General features: G+C 36.6%; 1 protein-coding gene across 1 annotated transcript; it reads right to left on the bottom strand.

Moving 5' to 3' along the window:
- Window positions 1-7,266: 7,266 nt before the first annotated feature.
- Window positions 7,267-11,523, bottom strand: LOC125840839 (uncharacterized). The gene is made up of 2 exons (XM_049519809.1): window positions 11,174-11,523; window positions 7,267-7,396 (listed from the first exon to the last, which is right to left on the bottom strand). Exons 1-2 carry the CDS (start codon window positions 11,521-11,523, stop codon window positions 7,267-7,269), a joined length of 480 nt encoding a protein of 159 aa, XP_049375766.1.
- Window positions 11,524-16,232: the final 4,709 nt, after the last annotated feature.

Genomic DNA, 16,232 nt, shown 5'->3' with positions numbered 1-16,232 from the left:
CATTTAAATATAAAGCAGTTTTAAAACAAATGCAATATAAAGAAAAGTTGTTTAAAATATGATGTCAACTCTGGGCGTGTGCAAAGATACACTAAAACTCTGAAATGTATGTAAAAATACAAATAAATGTGTATATAACAATACAAATAACTTATATGGGAGTTTCTCTTATCGACAACCATCACTTAAGAGCTATTGTGATGATACAACGTTTTGCCTCACGTTTCCAGGGCCGTCCTATACCTTACCGAGGGTAAAAAATGTTAACTACTAATTAGATCCACTAGTCTATGCTAAAAAGCACTAAAGGAATCATCTAAAAAGTATGACCCTTTTTAACCCATGATGCCTACATGGTTTATGGGGGCTGTGGGTTCTATGAACGCTCCACCATATCGGTGCTCAATACTACTCCCAAAATATAATACTTGCTCTTTATGTTTAAAAACATACTTCTTATGTGATTTGAGATAATTGCACAAAAACTTAGATCAAAGGCTATCTTGGAAATCAAAGTTTCCCCTCTTGCTTCATTTAGAAAGCGATTACACTTTTCTGAAAAATAGCCTGAATGCTCTTTGGAAATCGAGGCTTCCTTTGTTGTTTATATGTGAACACATTTTAAACCCTTTGGGAATACATAGTCGCCATATACATTTGAAGAAATGAACTTCAAACTTTACTCTTTACACTTTACTCAACTTGAACTTTAAGTCTTAAAACAATGTTAAATTTTTTGGAAAAGACTTCTTGAAAAGACTCTAAGAACTTCCTAGACTAGGCTCTTCACTTTCCTTGAATTTGAATTTACGGATTCAAGGTTATGATTCATGTTTCTAGATGATTTCTAGATGTTTAGAAGTCATTTAGAGTAGTTAGAATCAATGGAAAGTGTTAATATACTTTAGAAAGGCTTAAATGGATTGAACGACAAAAATTGGGTGAAAACGACAATACGGGCGCATCCTGGGCACGCCGCACTAGGCACCAACTTTTTGGGGCTCACTTTGGGCACACTGCAGGCGCGCCTCCCCAGCCTCCTGGCGCTATGGGGGGGCTACGCGCCTGGCCCTCCCCCGGTGAGTCTGACGAATTTTTTATCTCATTTTCTGATCCTAAATCATTTTAATCCGATTCTTTTTCTCAAATTCACTTTAGATTCATGTACCCAAATCATATACACAAACTCTAACCCAAACTACTCAAGGAAACAACACTTTAACATTAAGAAACTCCTTAATCCCAACTCATATTCAAGAACGAAATCAATTCAAGAACAACTATCAAGAGCATCAAATTCTCAATCTTTTTAAGACAAAAATATGTTGAATTAATCATGCTTGGTGCGTGGGTGAACTAACCCAACGCTATGTGATCTCACATACCTTGTAGGGATCACCCCCGACGAAATCCACAAGCTAATCTCGACGAATCTTTCTTTCTCTTCTCCTTTCTCCTTTTTTTTCCTTTCTCCAAGCCCTAGCGTGAAATTCACTTTTTCCTTACCTGACAAAAATCTGAATTTACCCCAATTAACCTCCTAAAAATGAATTAATTAAATTGGGTAAGGAAAAGACAAACTACACTTCAAAATTCCGGATTTGGACTTTCCTAATTCCAATAGCCCAACTTTCAAAGGGCATAACTCACTCATACGAACTCGGAATCACGTAAACTAAGTAGCGTTGGAAAGATCATTCCAATATATTTCCTACCATATCTTGAAGTACCTCTAACTCATCATGACTTAGAAGTTATGACCATTTGAAGTTGGCCAAAACTCAACTTTTCCTAACTTTAGACAAATTTCCAGATTTTCATTATTTCCTAAAATGACTATTTCCAGTTCTTGCTTCTTCCTAGCTAATTCAAATTGCGAGATGTTACAGTTTGAGAATACAAAAGAGTTTGGAGGAAATCATTCGAGTTTAGACAAGGTAGGGTTGGAAAAATTGAAGAAAAGTTCGTCGGATTCGTCTGGAACGTTGCCGGGGAGACACACCCCTGTTGCACCTGAGGGGCTGGTGCCCTACGCCTGGAATGCGTCCCAAACCAGTCTTAGCCAACTGAGGTTTGGCGCGGTGGGCCACTGCTGCGCCAGGGACGTCAGGTCCTTTCCGCCTCCGTTCTTCGTTTTGTATTCGATCTTTCAAAACATGTCTGCATTCTCTTAGTGATTTTTACTATCCAACCTACATCCAATCATCAAGAAATCCTATATATCAAGTCACAATCCTTTGAATTCTTAATTCAAATTCAAGGAAGATTTAAGAGTAGAGTTCAAGATAGTCTTTGAGTTAAATCGTGAATCCTTCGAGATCAACTATCGAATTGAGTTCTTTAAAAAGGGTTCCTTCAATCCCTATTAATTCTAAACACTTTAAACTACTTCTAAACACCTAGAAATCATTAATCACAATAATCATAACCTTGAATTCATAATTCAAATTCAAGGTAGAGTTAAGAGTCAAGTCTTGGGAGTTCTTTCGAACATTTTGAGAAAGTCCATTTGAGTTTTCTTGAGGAGTCTTCTACAATTACTAATAACTTGTTTCAAGACTCAAGTAAGTGAGTATGAGAATGAGGAGAATTTATTCATAATTCTACACTATCATCGAGATCCTTCATATCATGAATCATAACTCTTGAATTCATAATTCAAATTCAAGAAAGAGTTAAGAGTAGAGTTCAAGAAAGTATTTGAGTTCAATTGTGAATCCTTTGAAATATTTGAGGTAAGTTTTGAGGAAGTAAGTATGAGAATGAGAAGAGTCATATACCTGAGTTCCATATTGTTATTTAGACCCTTGAGTTGAGTCATTCATGCCCATAAATTCTGCATAAACTCCATCAGTTGAGTATCTTTGAGAGGAGTAGTATCTTCAAGTTCTAAGTCTTGAGTATTAAGTCCATAATCATTTTGGGATTATATTCCTAATCATGGGGCTACTACATGTTACCCATGAAGGTCCTTGAGTTGAGTAGTCCATACCCATAATTCCGCATGAACCCTCCGAGTTGAGCATTCTTGTGATGAGTAGTGTCATTGAATCCTTGAGTTCTAGAGTTGTTGAGTTCCAAGTATTGAGTTCTATGCATGGTTATTTAAAATCTTGAATTGAGTCGTTCACACCCATAATTCGGCATGAACCCTATTTTAAGAAGTATTTTTACAAATTATTTTAAAACTTTTTTTAAAGACTTGAGAACTGAGTTGAGGAAAAGTAGAGCTGAGTTCGTTTTCTGTAAAATGATAAATGGAAACTAAGTATTCCCAAGAGTAAATATTTTCTTACATTTAAGATGAGATGAAATTGAGATTTCCAAAAGAGTTTTGAGTAGTTTTAGTACCATCTCTTTTAAGAGAAAGATTTTTTAGTAATAATCTCAAACACACAGAAAGAGTTATGTTTCTAAACATATGAGCTAGATATATTGTGAGAGTAGTATTGAGCACCGATATGGAAGAGAGTTCAGACAACTCACATCCCCCATAAACCATGTAGCCAACTTGAGTAGAAAGGGTCATACTTTTAAGATGATTCATTATTGCTTTTTAGCATAGACTAGTGGATCTACTTAGTAGTAGGTTCTATACGCTGACAAAGTATAAGACAGTTCTAACAGTGTGGGATAGATGTTGTATTATCACATAACTCATAGTGACGGTTGTCGGTTAGAGAATCTCCCACATAGCTACTTTGTATTTTTATATACAAACAGAGCAATTATTTTATTTTCATATAATTGAGTTATTATTGTATTTTGCATACAATTCAGTTATCACCTATTGTTTTAAAAGCTTCCTAGATATTGCATCTTATATTATTAAGCACCTTATTATTAAGTTGAGCCCTATTTCTCTCAATTGAGTTGAACTATGTTTTACAGAATTGAGTCTCTTATTATTATTGCGTTGAACTATGTTTCATTGAGTTGAGTGAGTTGAGAAGGGGTAAGTATGTTTCTTTTCCATCATTTCAAGCTTATGTTTATGTTTTAGAATTCTTCTTACATGCTCGTACATACCATGTGTTGAGCCATTTGGCCTCAGATACATGTATTCAGGATCATCAACGGGCGTTTCGTTGAGGTCATGTGATATTCCAGCCAGCTTTGGTGAGCCTTCTTATATTCCGAAGGACTTGACCTTTATCTTACATTTAGTACTTTTGAGATGTAGTGGGTCTTGTCCCGATATCCTTCTGTAATAATAGAGGCTTTATAGATAGACAAAGTTGAGTACTTTTAGTATGTATCTTCTTTGAGTTGTTTTTAAAACTCTGAGTTCATCTATTGAGTATTATTCAGAATATTTTAAAGTTGAGTATTTGTGTTATTGAATTTATTTCAGTTTTAAGCTTTTGTACGCTTAAGTTAGTATTTTGCTTGTAGTCAGCCACGATGAGGGTTCACTTGGGGATCAACAATGGTTCTAGAGTGCCGGCCACGTCCAGGGTGTAGATTCAGATCGTAATACTCGCGCCCTACATCTACTTTCAAATCAGTAAAAAAATCTAGGATTCTACCCCTATATTTGAGTATTGTTGAGATAAGTTTATTTGAGTTCTCAGGTTCTTGATTCTTTTGAAATTTTATTCCGAATTATTGAATTGCTATATTTTATGCATTAAAATTCTTGAGTAGAATTATTCATGACTATATTTCAGCATGAACCCTATAAATTGAGTATTTTTGGGAGAAGAAATATCATTGAATTCTTGAGTCTTGAGTTCTGAGTACTGAGTTTCCTTATTGTCATTAAGATCTCTTAGTTGAGTCATTCATGTCCATAATTCCACAGGAACCTATGATTTGAGTTATAAATTTTGAAAAACTTTTAAAGTAGACACTTGAGTTCTTAAACTCAGTTTTGAGAAAGTAAAGACGAGTTTTGAGAAAAGAGTATCTAAAACATTATTAGTTTAATGATCGAGTATGCCATCAATGTTTAAGAAGTATGGTATCTAGATTTACCATCAATGTTTATGCACCATGACTTCCCGAGTCATCAATGATCGGACAGGCTGAACTCAAATTGACATATCTCCCTTATCTGAGCTCAGAATTTAGCAAACTTGGTGGCGTTAGAAAGAGGACTCAGAGATCTTTCATTTGATACCTTATAGGCCACCTAACTCATCATGTACTGAAATTTATGGTTGTTTGAAGCTGACTCAAAAACTCACAATTTAAGGCTAACTTGCAAAATTCTCAATTTAACTCTTTCCAGTTTAGTTCTTTCTAAGACCGAGGTGTTACAGTTGAAGATTCAAGGTCTGGTCATGCTGCTTTAATATTGATTGTAGATTTAAGGTCAAGTCATGTTTCTCTATTATTAGTCGCATATTCAAGGTTCGGACATCTGATCTTTAGTCTGTGATTTGGGCTCATTATCATCTCTGGAGTTGATATATATTAGCTTGGTTTGTTTGTTCTTTTGGGAGGCCTATTCGAGGTTCAAGGTCTAAGCTACACACTTTTCAGCTCTGAATTCACTGGGTTTTTTTCTCAATAGCTTTAGTTCTTTGGTGTACCTATTGTCGAGATTATGGGGGTCCGCTTGGATTCTTACTTAAACTTGCAGATTTTTGGGGGTCCAGTCAGGTTTTAGTTAGTTACATGCTTTCATTTTCATTATTTTTTACACTCATATGCATTCTTGTTAAACTTACGCTCATTCGAGCGCTATTGTGTTTTAATTCTCATTTTTCATAGTCTTTATTTTCTAGCAGTCGACTTATGATTCCTATTGAGTGCCTGTTGTTTTGTACTCATGGTACACTCTGCATCTATTTCTTGATGCAGGTTTGAGTACAAACATCAACATTGATTTTGCACTAGTTTTCACAGGATTTGGAGGCGAGGATGAGCTTATGACATTTTTTATTATACATGTCTCCTTCTGTATAGTTGACTAGTCTTTTGTGTTTTGAGACAATTCTATATATTTTGTTCCACATTTGGGACTTGTACTCTTTTTGTAGTAGCTTTATACTTGCGACCACCAACATCTGAGTTGGATCCTTTGTTTTGTCTACCTATATGTATTTTGTTTCCGCTCTTTTCTCTTGTTGGTTAAATTGTTCCTCTTTTGCGTTTGGTTATTATTCTACCCTTATACCTATTTCTCACCGTTTGAGTTATCAATTGGCTTACCTACTGATGGGTTATAATTGGTTTCATCATGACCTGGCAAATTGGATCGTGACAATACGATCATCTATCTTTTAAACACAAGACATAGTTGAGCGTTATTAGAAAGCCTATGGTTTGATGATGTATGCTTGAATTTCTATATGAGAGTGAGTATCTTTGTATGATCTATAATCCTTTATTAGAGATACATTATTGTGAATTGGATTCTCTCTTGTTGTGAGTGACATTACATCCTTCGAGTAAATTATGAGATCTTAATTTCAATTGAGTTGAATGAATTCGATAAATTGTGTTATGAATCCTTAGGTAAACCTTTAAAGTTGATTCAATTGACTTTGAGATGCTTGTAGATGTTCTTGAATGAAATATTGTCCCTTAATTATGGTTGAATAGTTGATTCTAAATATGAAAAGATATCAAAGAAGATGACCTTTGCCATGTGGAAATGGTGGAACTAATTGTGATTTGTGTTTGTATATATAGTTTTTTTTTTATTATTAAATATGACCCATAGGACCAATTTTATTAATTATGCATAATAATTAAAAAAAAAAATTCACCATTGTTTGGCTGGCCCAACAGTGGCCAGCACACCATAAACTAAGAAAAAACATTGTAATTCAAAATTGAGGAAGTCCAAAAATATCTCTAATCCAGATATCCTTCTGTGAAACTCTCCATCTTGCTCTTTGTGAGAATTAGGAAGTTGGATCTCTCCAACCCAAATCAAGTTGAAGCAATCGTTGATGTCTAGTGAGCTCCCTCTCTTCTCTTTCTTTGCTTCCCTATCTTGCCCTTGCAATCCCTCTAATGTATGGTTGTCTTAAACTATGAAGCTCAAAGGTCGATGTAGTAATTTCCATGGCTGGACCAGCTCTTCACGACCCCTACTCCTTCATTGGTAAGTATCCTTGATACTTACATCCAGTGTTATGAAGCATCTCACACTTAGATATGATTTTTTGTACTTATTATTGTAGATCTGTTGCCTCTGATTTGTGAAAGAGATTTGTATTGTTACTTTCCTGACTATTCTTTCTTGTGATGTACCGACTGTCTGAAAGAAATGATTTCTATAAAAGACCAAGTTAATTGAGTTTATTGAACTCATGGTGTGATTGCCACTGATGTACGTCCATATTCCTCAGCCCCTTTACCGATTTGCTTTGTTTTGATTCGAAGATTAGGATATTGATTCTTGTCTAGGTCAGAATTCTCTTGGCCTGACTTGATAAATCTGAGAAACAAGTATAGACAAGTCTGCTTTGGTTATCAAAAGCTAAGTGGGCTATGCAGTCAGCCAAATGATTTCCTTCTCTATAAATGTGCTAAATTTAAACTTAGACCATTTCTGCTAATCCCCATATATCTTCCGCTATCACTATAATATTCCATGGCACTTCGCACACTCTAGTCAGTATTTTAAGTAACACTAATGAATCGGTTTCAAGACAAACTTTAGTTACTCCTTCTGTAGCACAGTGTGCCAAGGCTTCCTTAATTGCAATGGATTCGGATTCTAAGTTAGTGCCCTCTTGTATCTCCTCCCCTTGTGCATAGACCAAATCTCCCTTAGAATTTCTCAAACAAAAACCATAGGTACTCCTACCTGGGTTGCCCCTTGATGCACCATATGTGTTACATTTAAGGCATCCTTGTGAAGGTTTCCAACATACTAGTAGGTAGTATATTTTTGGTTTGTACTTCTCCAGAAATGTCACTATATTAGACCACCTTGTTGCCAAATCTTGCATCTTTGGATAAACAAATCTTCCAAACTTCCACAAGTCTGAGTTGACCTTAAGAACTACACTTTTGAAAGACGTTGTCTTGCCATGTTTAAAATGATTCTTCTCTTCCAAAGACTCCAAATAATGATTGTTGGCACTGACCTGATGAATGGTTTTATCATTGGACAACATTCACATGTCCACCATTTGACAACAACTTGTGAAAGTTGTAAACCTTCTATTTAAATAATTGTAAAATTAGCAAACAATCTCCACAACTTTGCAGCTGAATAAGAGGTAAGAAAAAGATGAGACAAAGTCTCTGATTTAGGTTGAGTACAACTATCACACCCAGAGCCTACACCCTGGACGTGGCTGACACTCGAGAACCATTGTTGGCCCCAAGCGAACCATTTGCCTAGCTTACTAACTCAGCGGAAGACTTTAAGCATTAAGAAAAGAAATCAAATGCAAGATAATCAACTGTCTCAAACTAAACTCAAAATGTTTTAGAAAATAAACATTTAACTTAGCCAAAGTGGCAAATCATATCTGAACATAAGTCAATAACAAGATAATGACAAATGAACTAACTCACTGACCATCTATGAAACCTCTAAAACTGAGATGGATGTCGGGACCAGACCCACGACATCATAATGAACTAAAATACTGAAAGCAATAAAAGGGATCCTCCAGAAAGCAAGGAGGCACACTATAAGACTCTGAGTGCTCAACAGGATCAACGATGTGCTGGATGCAGGCGAAATGGCACCAGGATATTGAATGTACGAGTATGCGAGGGGAATTCTAAAACAAGACATAAGCTTGAAAGGAACTGAAGAACTTATCTGGCTCAACTCAACTGATTTCAATATAAAGAAGTGTAAATAGATGCACTATACAGAAAAGCTTTAAAACATGTTTTTCAACTCTGTATATTTAGAAATACAATAATAACTCCGTATGTATGCAAAGATGCAATATGAACTCTATTTGTATATGAAAATATAAATATTTCTGATGTATATAAAAATACAAAACACTATTGTGGGAGTTTCTCTAACCGAAAACCATCACTTAAGAGCTATTGTGATGATACAACGTTTTGCCTCACGCTACCAGGGCCGTCCTATACCTTGCCATGAGTATAGAACCTGAACTACTAAGTGGATCTACTAGTCTATGCTAAAAAGCACTAAGGAATCATCTAAAAAGTATGACCCTTTTTCTACCCATGGTGGCTACATGGTTTATGGGGGCTGTGAGTTGTTTGAACTCTCCCTCATATCGGCGCTCAATACTACTCCCAAAATATGATACTAGCTCTTATGTTTTAAAAAAAACATACTTCTTTCTGTGATTTGAGATAATTGCTGAAAAACTTAGCTCAGAGGCTCTTCTTGGAAATCAAAGTTTCCTCTCTTGCTTAATTGTGAAAGCATTTACTCTTTAACAGGAAAACTGTCTCAAAGGCTCTTTACTGAAAAACTAGCTCAACGGCTCTTTTGGAAATCAAGGTTTCCTTTCTTCTTTAAATGTGAAAACATTTTACTCTTTGGGAATACATTGTCCCGATATACTCTTTTGAAAAATGAACTTCAAACTTTAAGCTTTACTCAACTCAAAACTCAAGTCTTAAAACAAAGTTAAAACATTTGAAAAAGACTCTTGGAAGACTCTATGAACTTCTCTTGACTTGACTCTTAACTTCTCTTAACTTGACTCTCAACTTCTTTTGGCTCGACTCTTAACTGATCCTTGGATTGAATTATGGATTCAAGGATTGTGTTTTGTGATAGGAAAGATCTCATGATGTTTAGGACTGATTTTAGATAGCTAAACATGAGAAATGATCAAGAAATCGCTGCCTGGAAGTAAGTTCACGAAGCGGAGATGTATTTAAATTTTTGGTCGCAAAAATAATTTTTGAGGCAGAACGGTCCGTGACCGCTCCGCAACGTGGGGAGAACTTTTTCAATCTTGAGGAACACGTCCGCGTGGCGGACCTGGTACGCAGATTCTACCGACTTGTTCCTTCTTTGTTTTCAAACCCCAAATCACCTAAATTCGATTCTTTTTCTCTAATTCTCTTTAGATTCAGATACCTAACATATGTACACAAGAATCTAATCAAACACAACTCTCTAATTGACCTTAAACTCTAAAGAACTCTTAAATCTCATCCCAAATTCAAGAACGAAAGTAAATTCAAGAACACACATGAAGAACATTCAAACTTTCAACTTTTATTACGAATTCATGCTGAATTAAACATGTTTGGCGCATGGGTGAACGAACCCAACACTGTGTGAACTCACATACCTTGTAGGGATCACCCCTTGACGAAATCCACAAGTAATTCTTGAAGAACTTGACGATTCTTGCTCCTTCTCCTCCTTTCTCTTCTTCTTTTCTCTTTTCTAAAACCCTAACTCAATATCATAAAAGTGTAAACTGAATCCTATCAGTTTAGACCCCAACTAATTACAAAAAATGAAATTAAGTCATGGGGTATGGAAAAGAGCATAATGCCCTTCTAAAATCTGGATTGGACATTTCCTTATTCGAACAACCCAACTTCCAATTGGCATATCTCACTCATACGAACTTAGAATCATGCAAACTCGACGACACTGGAAAGATCATTCCAAGATCTTTCCTACGATATCTGGAAACACACCTAACTTATTCCTAGCTAGAAGTTATGGTCATTTGAAGTTGACCAAAAACTCAACTTTTACACATTTAACAATTTCCATATTTTCTTTATACTTTCCAAAAATGACTATTTCCTCTTTTAAATTCCTTTTTAGTTCTTTCTAGTTACAAGGTGTTACAATATCTCACCCTTGGGAACATTCGTTCTCAAATGAGCTTACTCTTAGTAGGCTAAGGGTATAACATCTAACATTCAGCTCAAACACCAAACAAGCAATGCAAATACAACATGCAATCTCATAAGTTAAAGAGTACTAAGAAGAGAATTAGTACATTGTTCTGGAATTTCTCCGGATTTGAAGAGGTTTGGATATCTCTTCTTCATATCTTTCTCAGCTTCCCAAGTAGCTTCCTCAAAAAATTGATTCCTCCAAAGAACCTTGACTGATGCTACCTCTTTTGTCATCAACTTGCGGACTTGGCGATCTAGAATCTGAACAGGAATCTCCTCATAAGATAAGCTATCCTTGATCTCAATATCCTCAGTTGGTATAATAAGTGAAGGATCTCCCAGGCACTTCTTCAACATGGAAAAATTAAATATTGGATAAACAGCTGCTAACTCTTGTGGTAGCTCCAACTCATAAGCTACATTACCTACCCTTTTCGATATTCTGTAAAGGCTAATGTAACGGGGACTAAGCATCTCCTTCTTGCCAAATCTCATAACACCTATCATTGGTGAAACTTTTAAATACATCCAATTATCTACTTCAAACTCTAACTCCCTTCTCCTAACATCAGTGTAAGATTTCTGACAACTTTGCGCTGTTTTCAACCTCTCTTGAATCACTTTCACCTTTTCAATAGCTTTATGAACTAAATTTGGTCCTATCAACCCAGCTTCACCAACCTCAAACCATCCAACAGGAGATCTGCACCTTCTCCTATAAAGAGCTTCATAAGGAGTCATTTGGATGCTAGAGTGGTAACTATTGTTGTAAGCAAACTCAATAAAAGGTAGGTGATCATCTCAATTACCTTTGAAATCAGTCACACAAGCCCTCAACATATCCTCTAAGGTCTGAATAGTGCACTCTACTAGCCCATCTGTCTGAGGATGAAAGGTAGTACTTAAGTTCACCTTTGAACCCAAGCTTTTTTTGAATGACTTCCAAAACTGTGCAGTAAGATGTGCACCTCTATCCGATATAATCGAAATAGGGACTTCATGAAGTCTTACTACCTCTTGAATATATAACCTGGCATAATCTTATGTTGTATGGGTAGTCTTTACCGACAAAAAGTGGGTTGACTTTGTCATTCTATCGACAATCACCTAAATAGAATCATGCTGCCTGCGAGACCTCGAAAAACCTGTGATGAAGTCCATATTAATCATCTCCTACTTTCATTCTGGAAGTTCTATATTCTGAGCCAAACCACCGGGACTTTGATGCTCTACTTTAACTTGTTCGCAATTCGGGCACTTAGCAACAAACTCGGCAATGCCCTTCTTCATACTACTCCACCAATAAACCTCTCTCAAATCGCGATACATTTTTGTGGAACCTAGATGAATGGAATAACTGGAGCTATGAGTTTTCACCATGATCCTCTCTTGGAGTTCATCCACCCTTGGTATACACAATCTACCTTGATATCTCAATACACCATCTCTCCCTTGTTCAAAAGCCATTACTTTTTGCTTATGAACATTTGCCTTCAACTTAAGAAAAATGGGATCTTGATCTTGCTTCTCTTTTCCTTCTGACACTAATGATGATTCAGCCCCATTCATCACCACTACTCTTCCTTCTGTGGAATACATTAGTCGGACTCCCAAGCGTGCAAGTCTATGCACATCTTTTGCTAACTCTCTTTTTTCTTCCTCAACATGGTCAGTACTACCCATAGACAACCTGCTCAAAGCATTAGCAACAACATTAGCCTTACCTGGGTGATAAAGAATACACATGTCATAATCTTTGAGTAATTCTAACCACCGCCTCTGTCTGAGATTAAGCTCTTTCTGAGTAAACACATACTGAAGGCTCTTGTGATCAGTGAATACATCTACATGAACACCATACAAATAATGACGTCATATCTTCAAAGCAAATACTACAGCAGCCAACTCTAATTCATGGGTTGGGTAATTTTTCTCATGAACTTTCAAATGTCTGGAGGCATAAGCTATAACCTTGCCATTCTGCATTAATACGCAACCCAAACCAACTCTAGATACATCACAATACACCACAAAACCTTGAGTACCTTCTGGTAAGGTCAAAACTACGGCAGTAGTTAACCTCTTTTTCTATTCCTGAAAGCTTTTCTCACAAGCTTTAGACCATTGAAGCTTCACTGTCTTCTGAGTTAACTTGGTCAAAGTAGACGAAATGGATGAGAACCCCTCTATGAACCTTCTGTAATAGCCAACCAAACCCAAGAAACTCTGCATATCTATTGAAAATATGGGTCTAGGTCAATTCTACACTGCCTTAATTTTTTGGGTATCAACTTTAATTTCCTCTCCAAACACAATGTGGCCTAAGAATACCATAGACTCAAGCTAGAACTCACACTTAGAGAACTTGGCATACAACTCTCTATCTTTTAAAGTTTGGAGAACTATTCTGAGATGACTAGCATGATCTTCTTCATTCCTCGAATAGATTAGTATGTCATCAATGAATACGATAACAAACATATCTAAATAAGGCTTGAATACTCTATTCATAAGATCCATGAATGTCGCAGGCGCATTGGTCAAAACAAAGGACATGACCAGAAATTCAGAATGACCATAACGGGTTCTGAAAGCTGTCTTTGGAATATCACATTCCCTTACTCTTAATTGATGGTAGCCAGATCTGATATCTATCTTAGAGAAACAAGTAGCACCCTGAAGCTGATCGAAAAGATCATCAATCATTGGGAGAGGATATTTGTTCTTGATGGTAACCATGTTCAACTGATTGTAATCTATACACATACGAAAGGAACCATCTTTCTTTCTCACAAATAAGACCGGAGCACCCCAAGGTGAGACACTTGGTCAAATAAAGACCTTATCAAGGAGATCTTTCAACTGTTCTTTAAGCTCTTTCAACTCTACTGGTGCCATTATATATGGAGGAATAGAGATAGGATGAGTATCTGGAAGAATGTCTATACCGAAGTCTATTTCTCTCTCAGTAGGGACTCCGGGAAGATCATCTGGAAAGACTTTTGGAAACTCTGAATAGGAGGTATCTCAACACTAAAGTCATTAAATCAGACCAAGTGATAGACACACCCCTTAGAAACTAACTTCATTGCCTTAATGTACGAAATAAAATGACCCTTAGGCATTGTTGAACTACTTTTCCACTCTAAGATTGGCTCATTTGGAAACTAAAACTTGACAACTCGAGTTCTACAAGCAACAGAGGCATAACAGGCATAAAGACAGTCCATACCAAGAATGACATCAAAATCTACCATGTATAATTCGACTAAATCAACCATGGTGTCCTTGTGATTGACGGAAATGACACAATCACGATATACTCGCTCAGCTAGAATAGACTCCCCAACATGTGTAGAAACATAAAAAGGTTCACAGAGTTTCTCAGGAAGAACATCAAAACTATTGCTCCTGGTTCTAGAAAAGCATAAACATCAAGAGTCAACACTTTAATCATACCAGTGACAACATCTAGAGAGTTTTCTTGCTCTTGACGACTAGTGATTGCATAAAGACGGTTTGTTCCTCCACTAGTATCGGATGTAGCTCCTCAAGGTGCAGCCTTGTCTTGTGGAGCAACTGATGAAGATTAGGCTCTATTGCCCTGATTTCCACTACCTTGCCAATTCTTAGGGAACTCTTTCATAAAGTGACCATCTTGTCCACACTTGAAACAACTTGACTGGCCATCATGACACTTACCTGGGTGGGTTCTACCACACTTAGCATATGTAGGAGCCAAGTTACCTCTTTGTGCCACACTACCCTGAGACTGCACAGGCTTAGCCCTGAAATGCTGTGAATTCTGACTACTGTACTCACCTTTGTTTCTGGGTGCATGATATACCGTGAGTTTACGATATTTCTAATACATTTCACTTACAAGTTGTGTGTGTCTAAGGCCTTTTTATATTACTTTTTATGTGTTTTTATCATGTTTTGCAGGAAAAGTGTTCAGGCGCGGAAGTATAGAGACAGCTGCAAGAAATGCAGAAACAGGGCATTCACAGAGGTGATCTACGGACCGTAGGTCCAATCACGGTCTGTAGATAATGACCGTAGATCAGCAGGCATGGGATTGAGGACAAATAAGGGAAATCTGACCAAGTGTGGAACCACGGTGTCCATTGACGGTCAGTAGATTGATCTACGGACCGTACTGTTGATCCGTAGAATGATACTGCAAGGGTTTCAGCACCTGATTTTTGAAGATTCTAAGTATGGAGCTACGGAGGGGATTGACGGACCGTAGATCGATCTACAGTCCGTACTGTTAGTCCATCGTTTGATTCATAGAAGCTTATTTTTGGAAGCATAAATATTTTCCTTAATTGTTTCCCTTTATTTAGTCCTAGCTGACGGAAGGGACTTACAGATCGTAGATCCATCGACGGTCCGTAAGTCAGTCTCGTGGATTGAAGACGCGTACCTGAACAAACTTTCCTTAATTTGTTTCCCTTTTAATTTAGGATTTGTTTTCTATAAATAGGACATGTAAACCTCATTTTTGGGGGTTAGACATTATTATTCTATTTTTACCTTGTGACTTTGGAGATTAAGTTTCAACCCTAGCAATTATTGATTTCCTACATTCGTTTTGAAGATTTTGGCTTTGCAATTCAAGTTGAAATTCTGGGTTTATTATTCTCGTTACGTAAGTTCATGATTTATTCATCTAATATTATGAATTGTGTTCTTGCTAGTATGGGTAACTAAATCCACAACTAGGGTTGTGGGAACCATGAGCGATTAACAAAGTATGAATAGTAAATAAGCAATTCTTGAATAGTGTTTTGCATGCATTGATAATTCTTTCGTTTAAAAGTCTTTTTAACGAGTGCACGCGTTAGAACTCGCCTTGTTGCTACCTGCGGATCAAGGAGGTAATCAACAAGAAAAGAATTATCAACATAGATTTAGTGTGATACTATCTAATAGGCTAGTGTCGATTGGTGTGAAGTAATAACTAAGCCAAACATCGAGTATGATGTCTAATATGAGGTAAAGGTAAGGGTTAGTAAATTATACACACGTAGTCAGATCAAGGTGCGGGGTGAAATTCTTTAGATGCGGATCAAGGATTTAGAAATACCTAACTTATCACTTTGCATGTAATACACTAGGAAAGGATTGCGATTACTAGGATTACTGAGTTATGAGCTTGTGGGGAACACGTTTACCCTAGTTAATCTTCTCATCTGATAACAACCGAAATTGACTTTTGATTATTGATTACTTACTAAATTCTTACAATTTGTTTCACAAATCCCCCCTTTTTTTATTTCTTGTTTCCGGAAGTATTTTGGCTAATTGAATATAATTGTTGGTTAAAGTAAAGTCTAAACCATTTTCCTCGTGGGATCGACCCCAACCTACAAGTTGGGTTCTTTACTTGATAACGATCGCTTATACTTCTTTAGGGAGGTGTAATTTGAGCGTATCAAATTTTG

The sequence above is a fragment of the Solanum verrucosum genome, unplaced genomic scaffold (assembly GCF_900185275.1).
Source record: "Solanum verrucosum unplaced genomic scaffold, falcon-dt-bn FXZP01000194.1, whole genome shotgun sequence".
NCBI lineage: Eukaryota > Viridiplantae > Streptophyta > Magnoliopsida > Solanales > Solanaceae > Solanum > Solanum verrucosum.
Note: the sequence above shows the minus strand (reverse complement) of the source record. Positions and strands in the feature narration are given on the sequence as shown.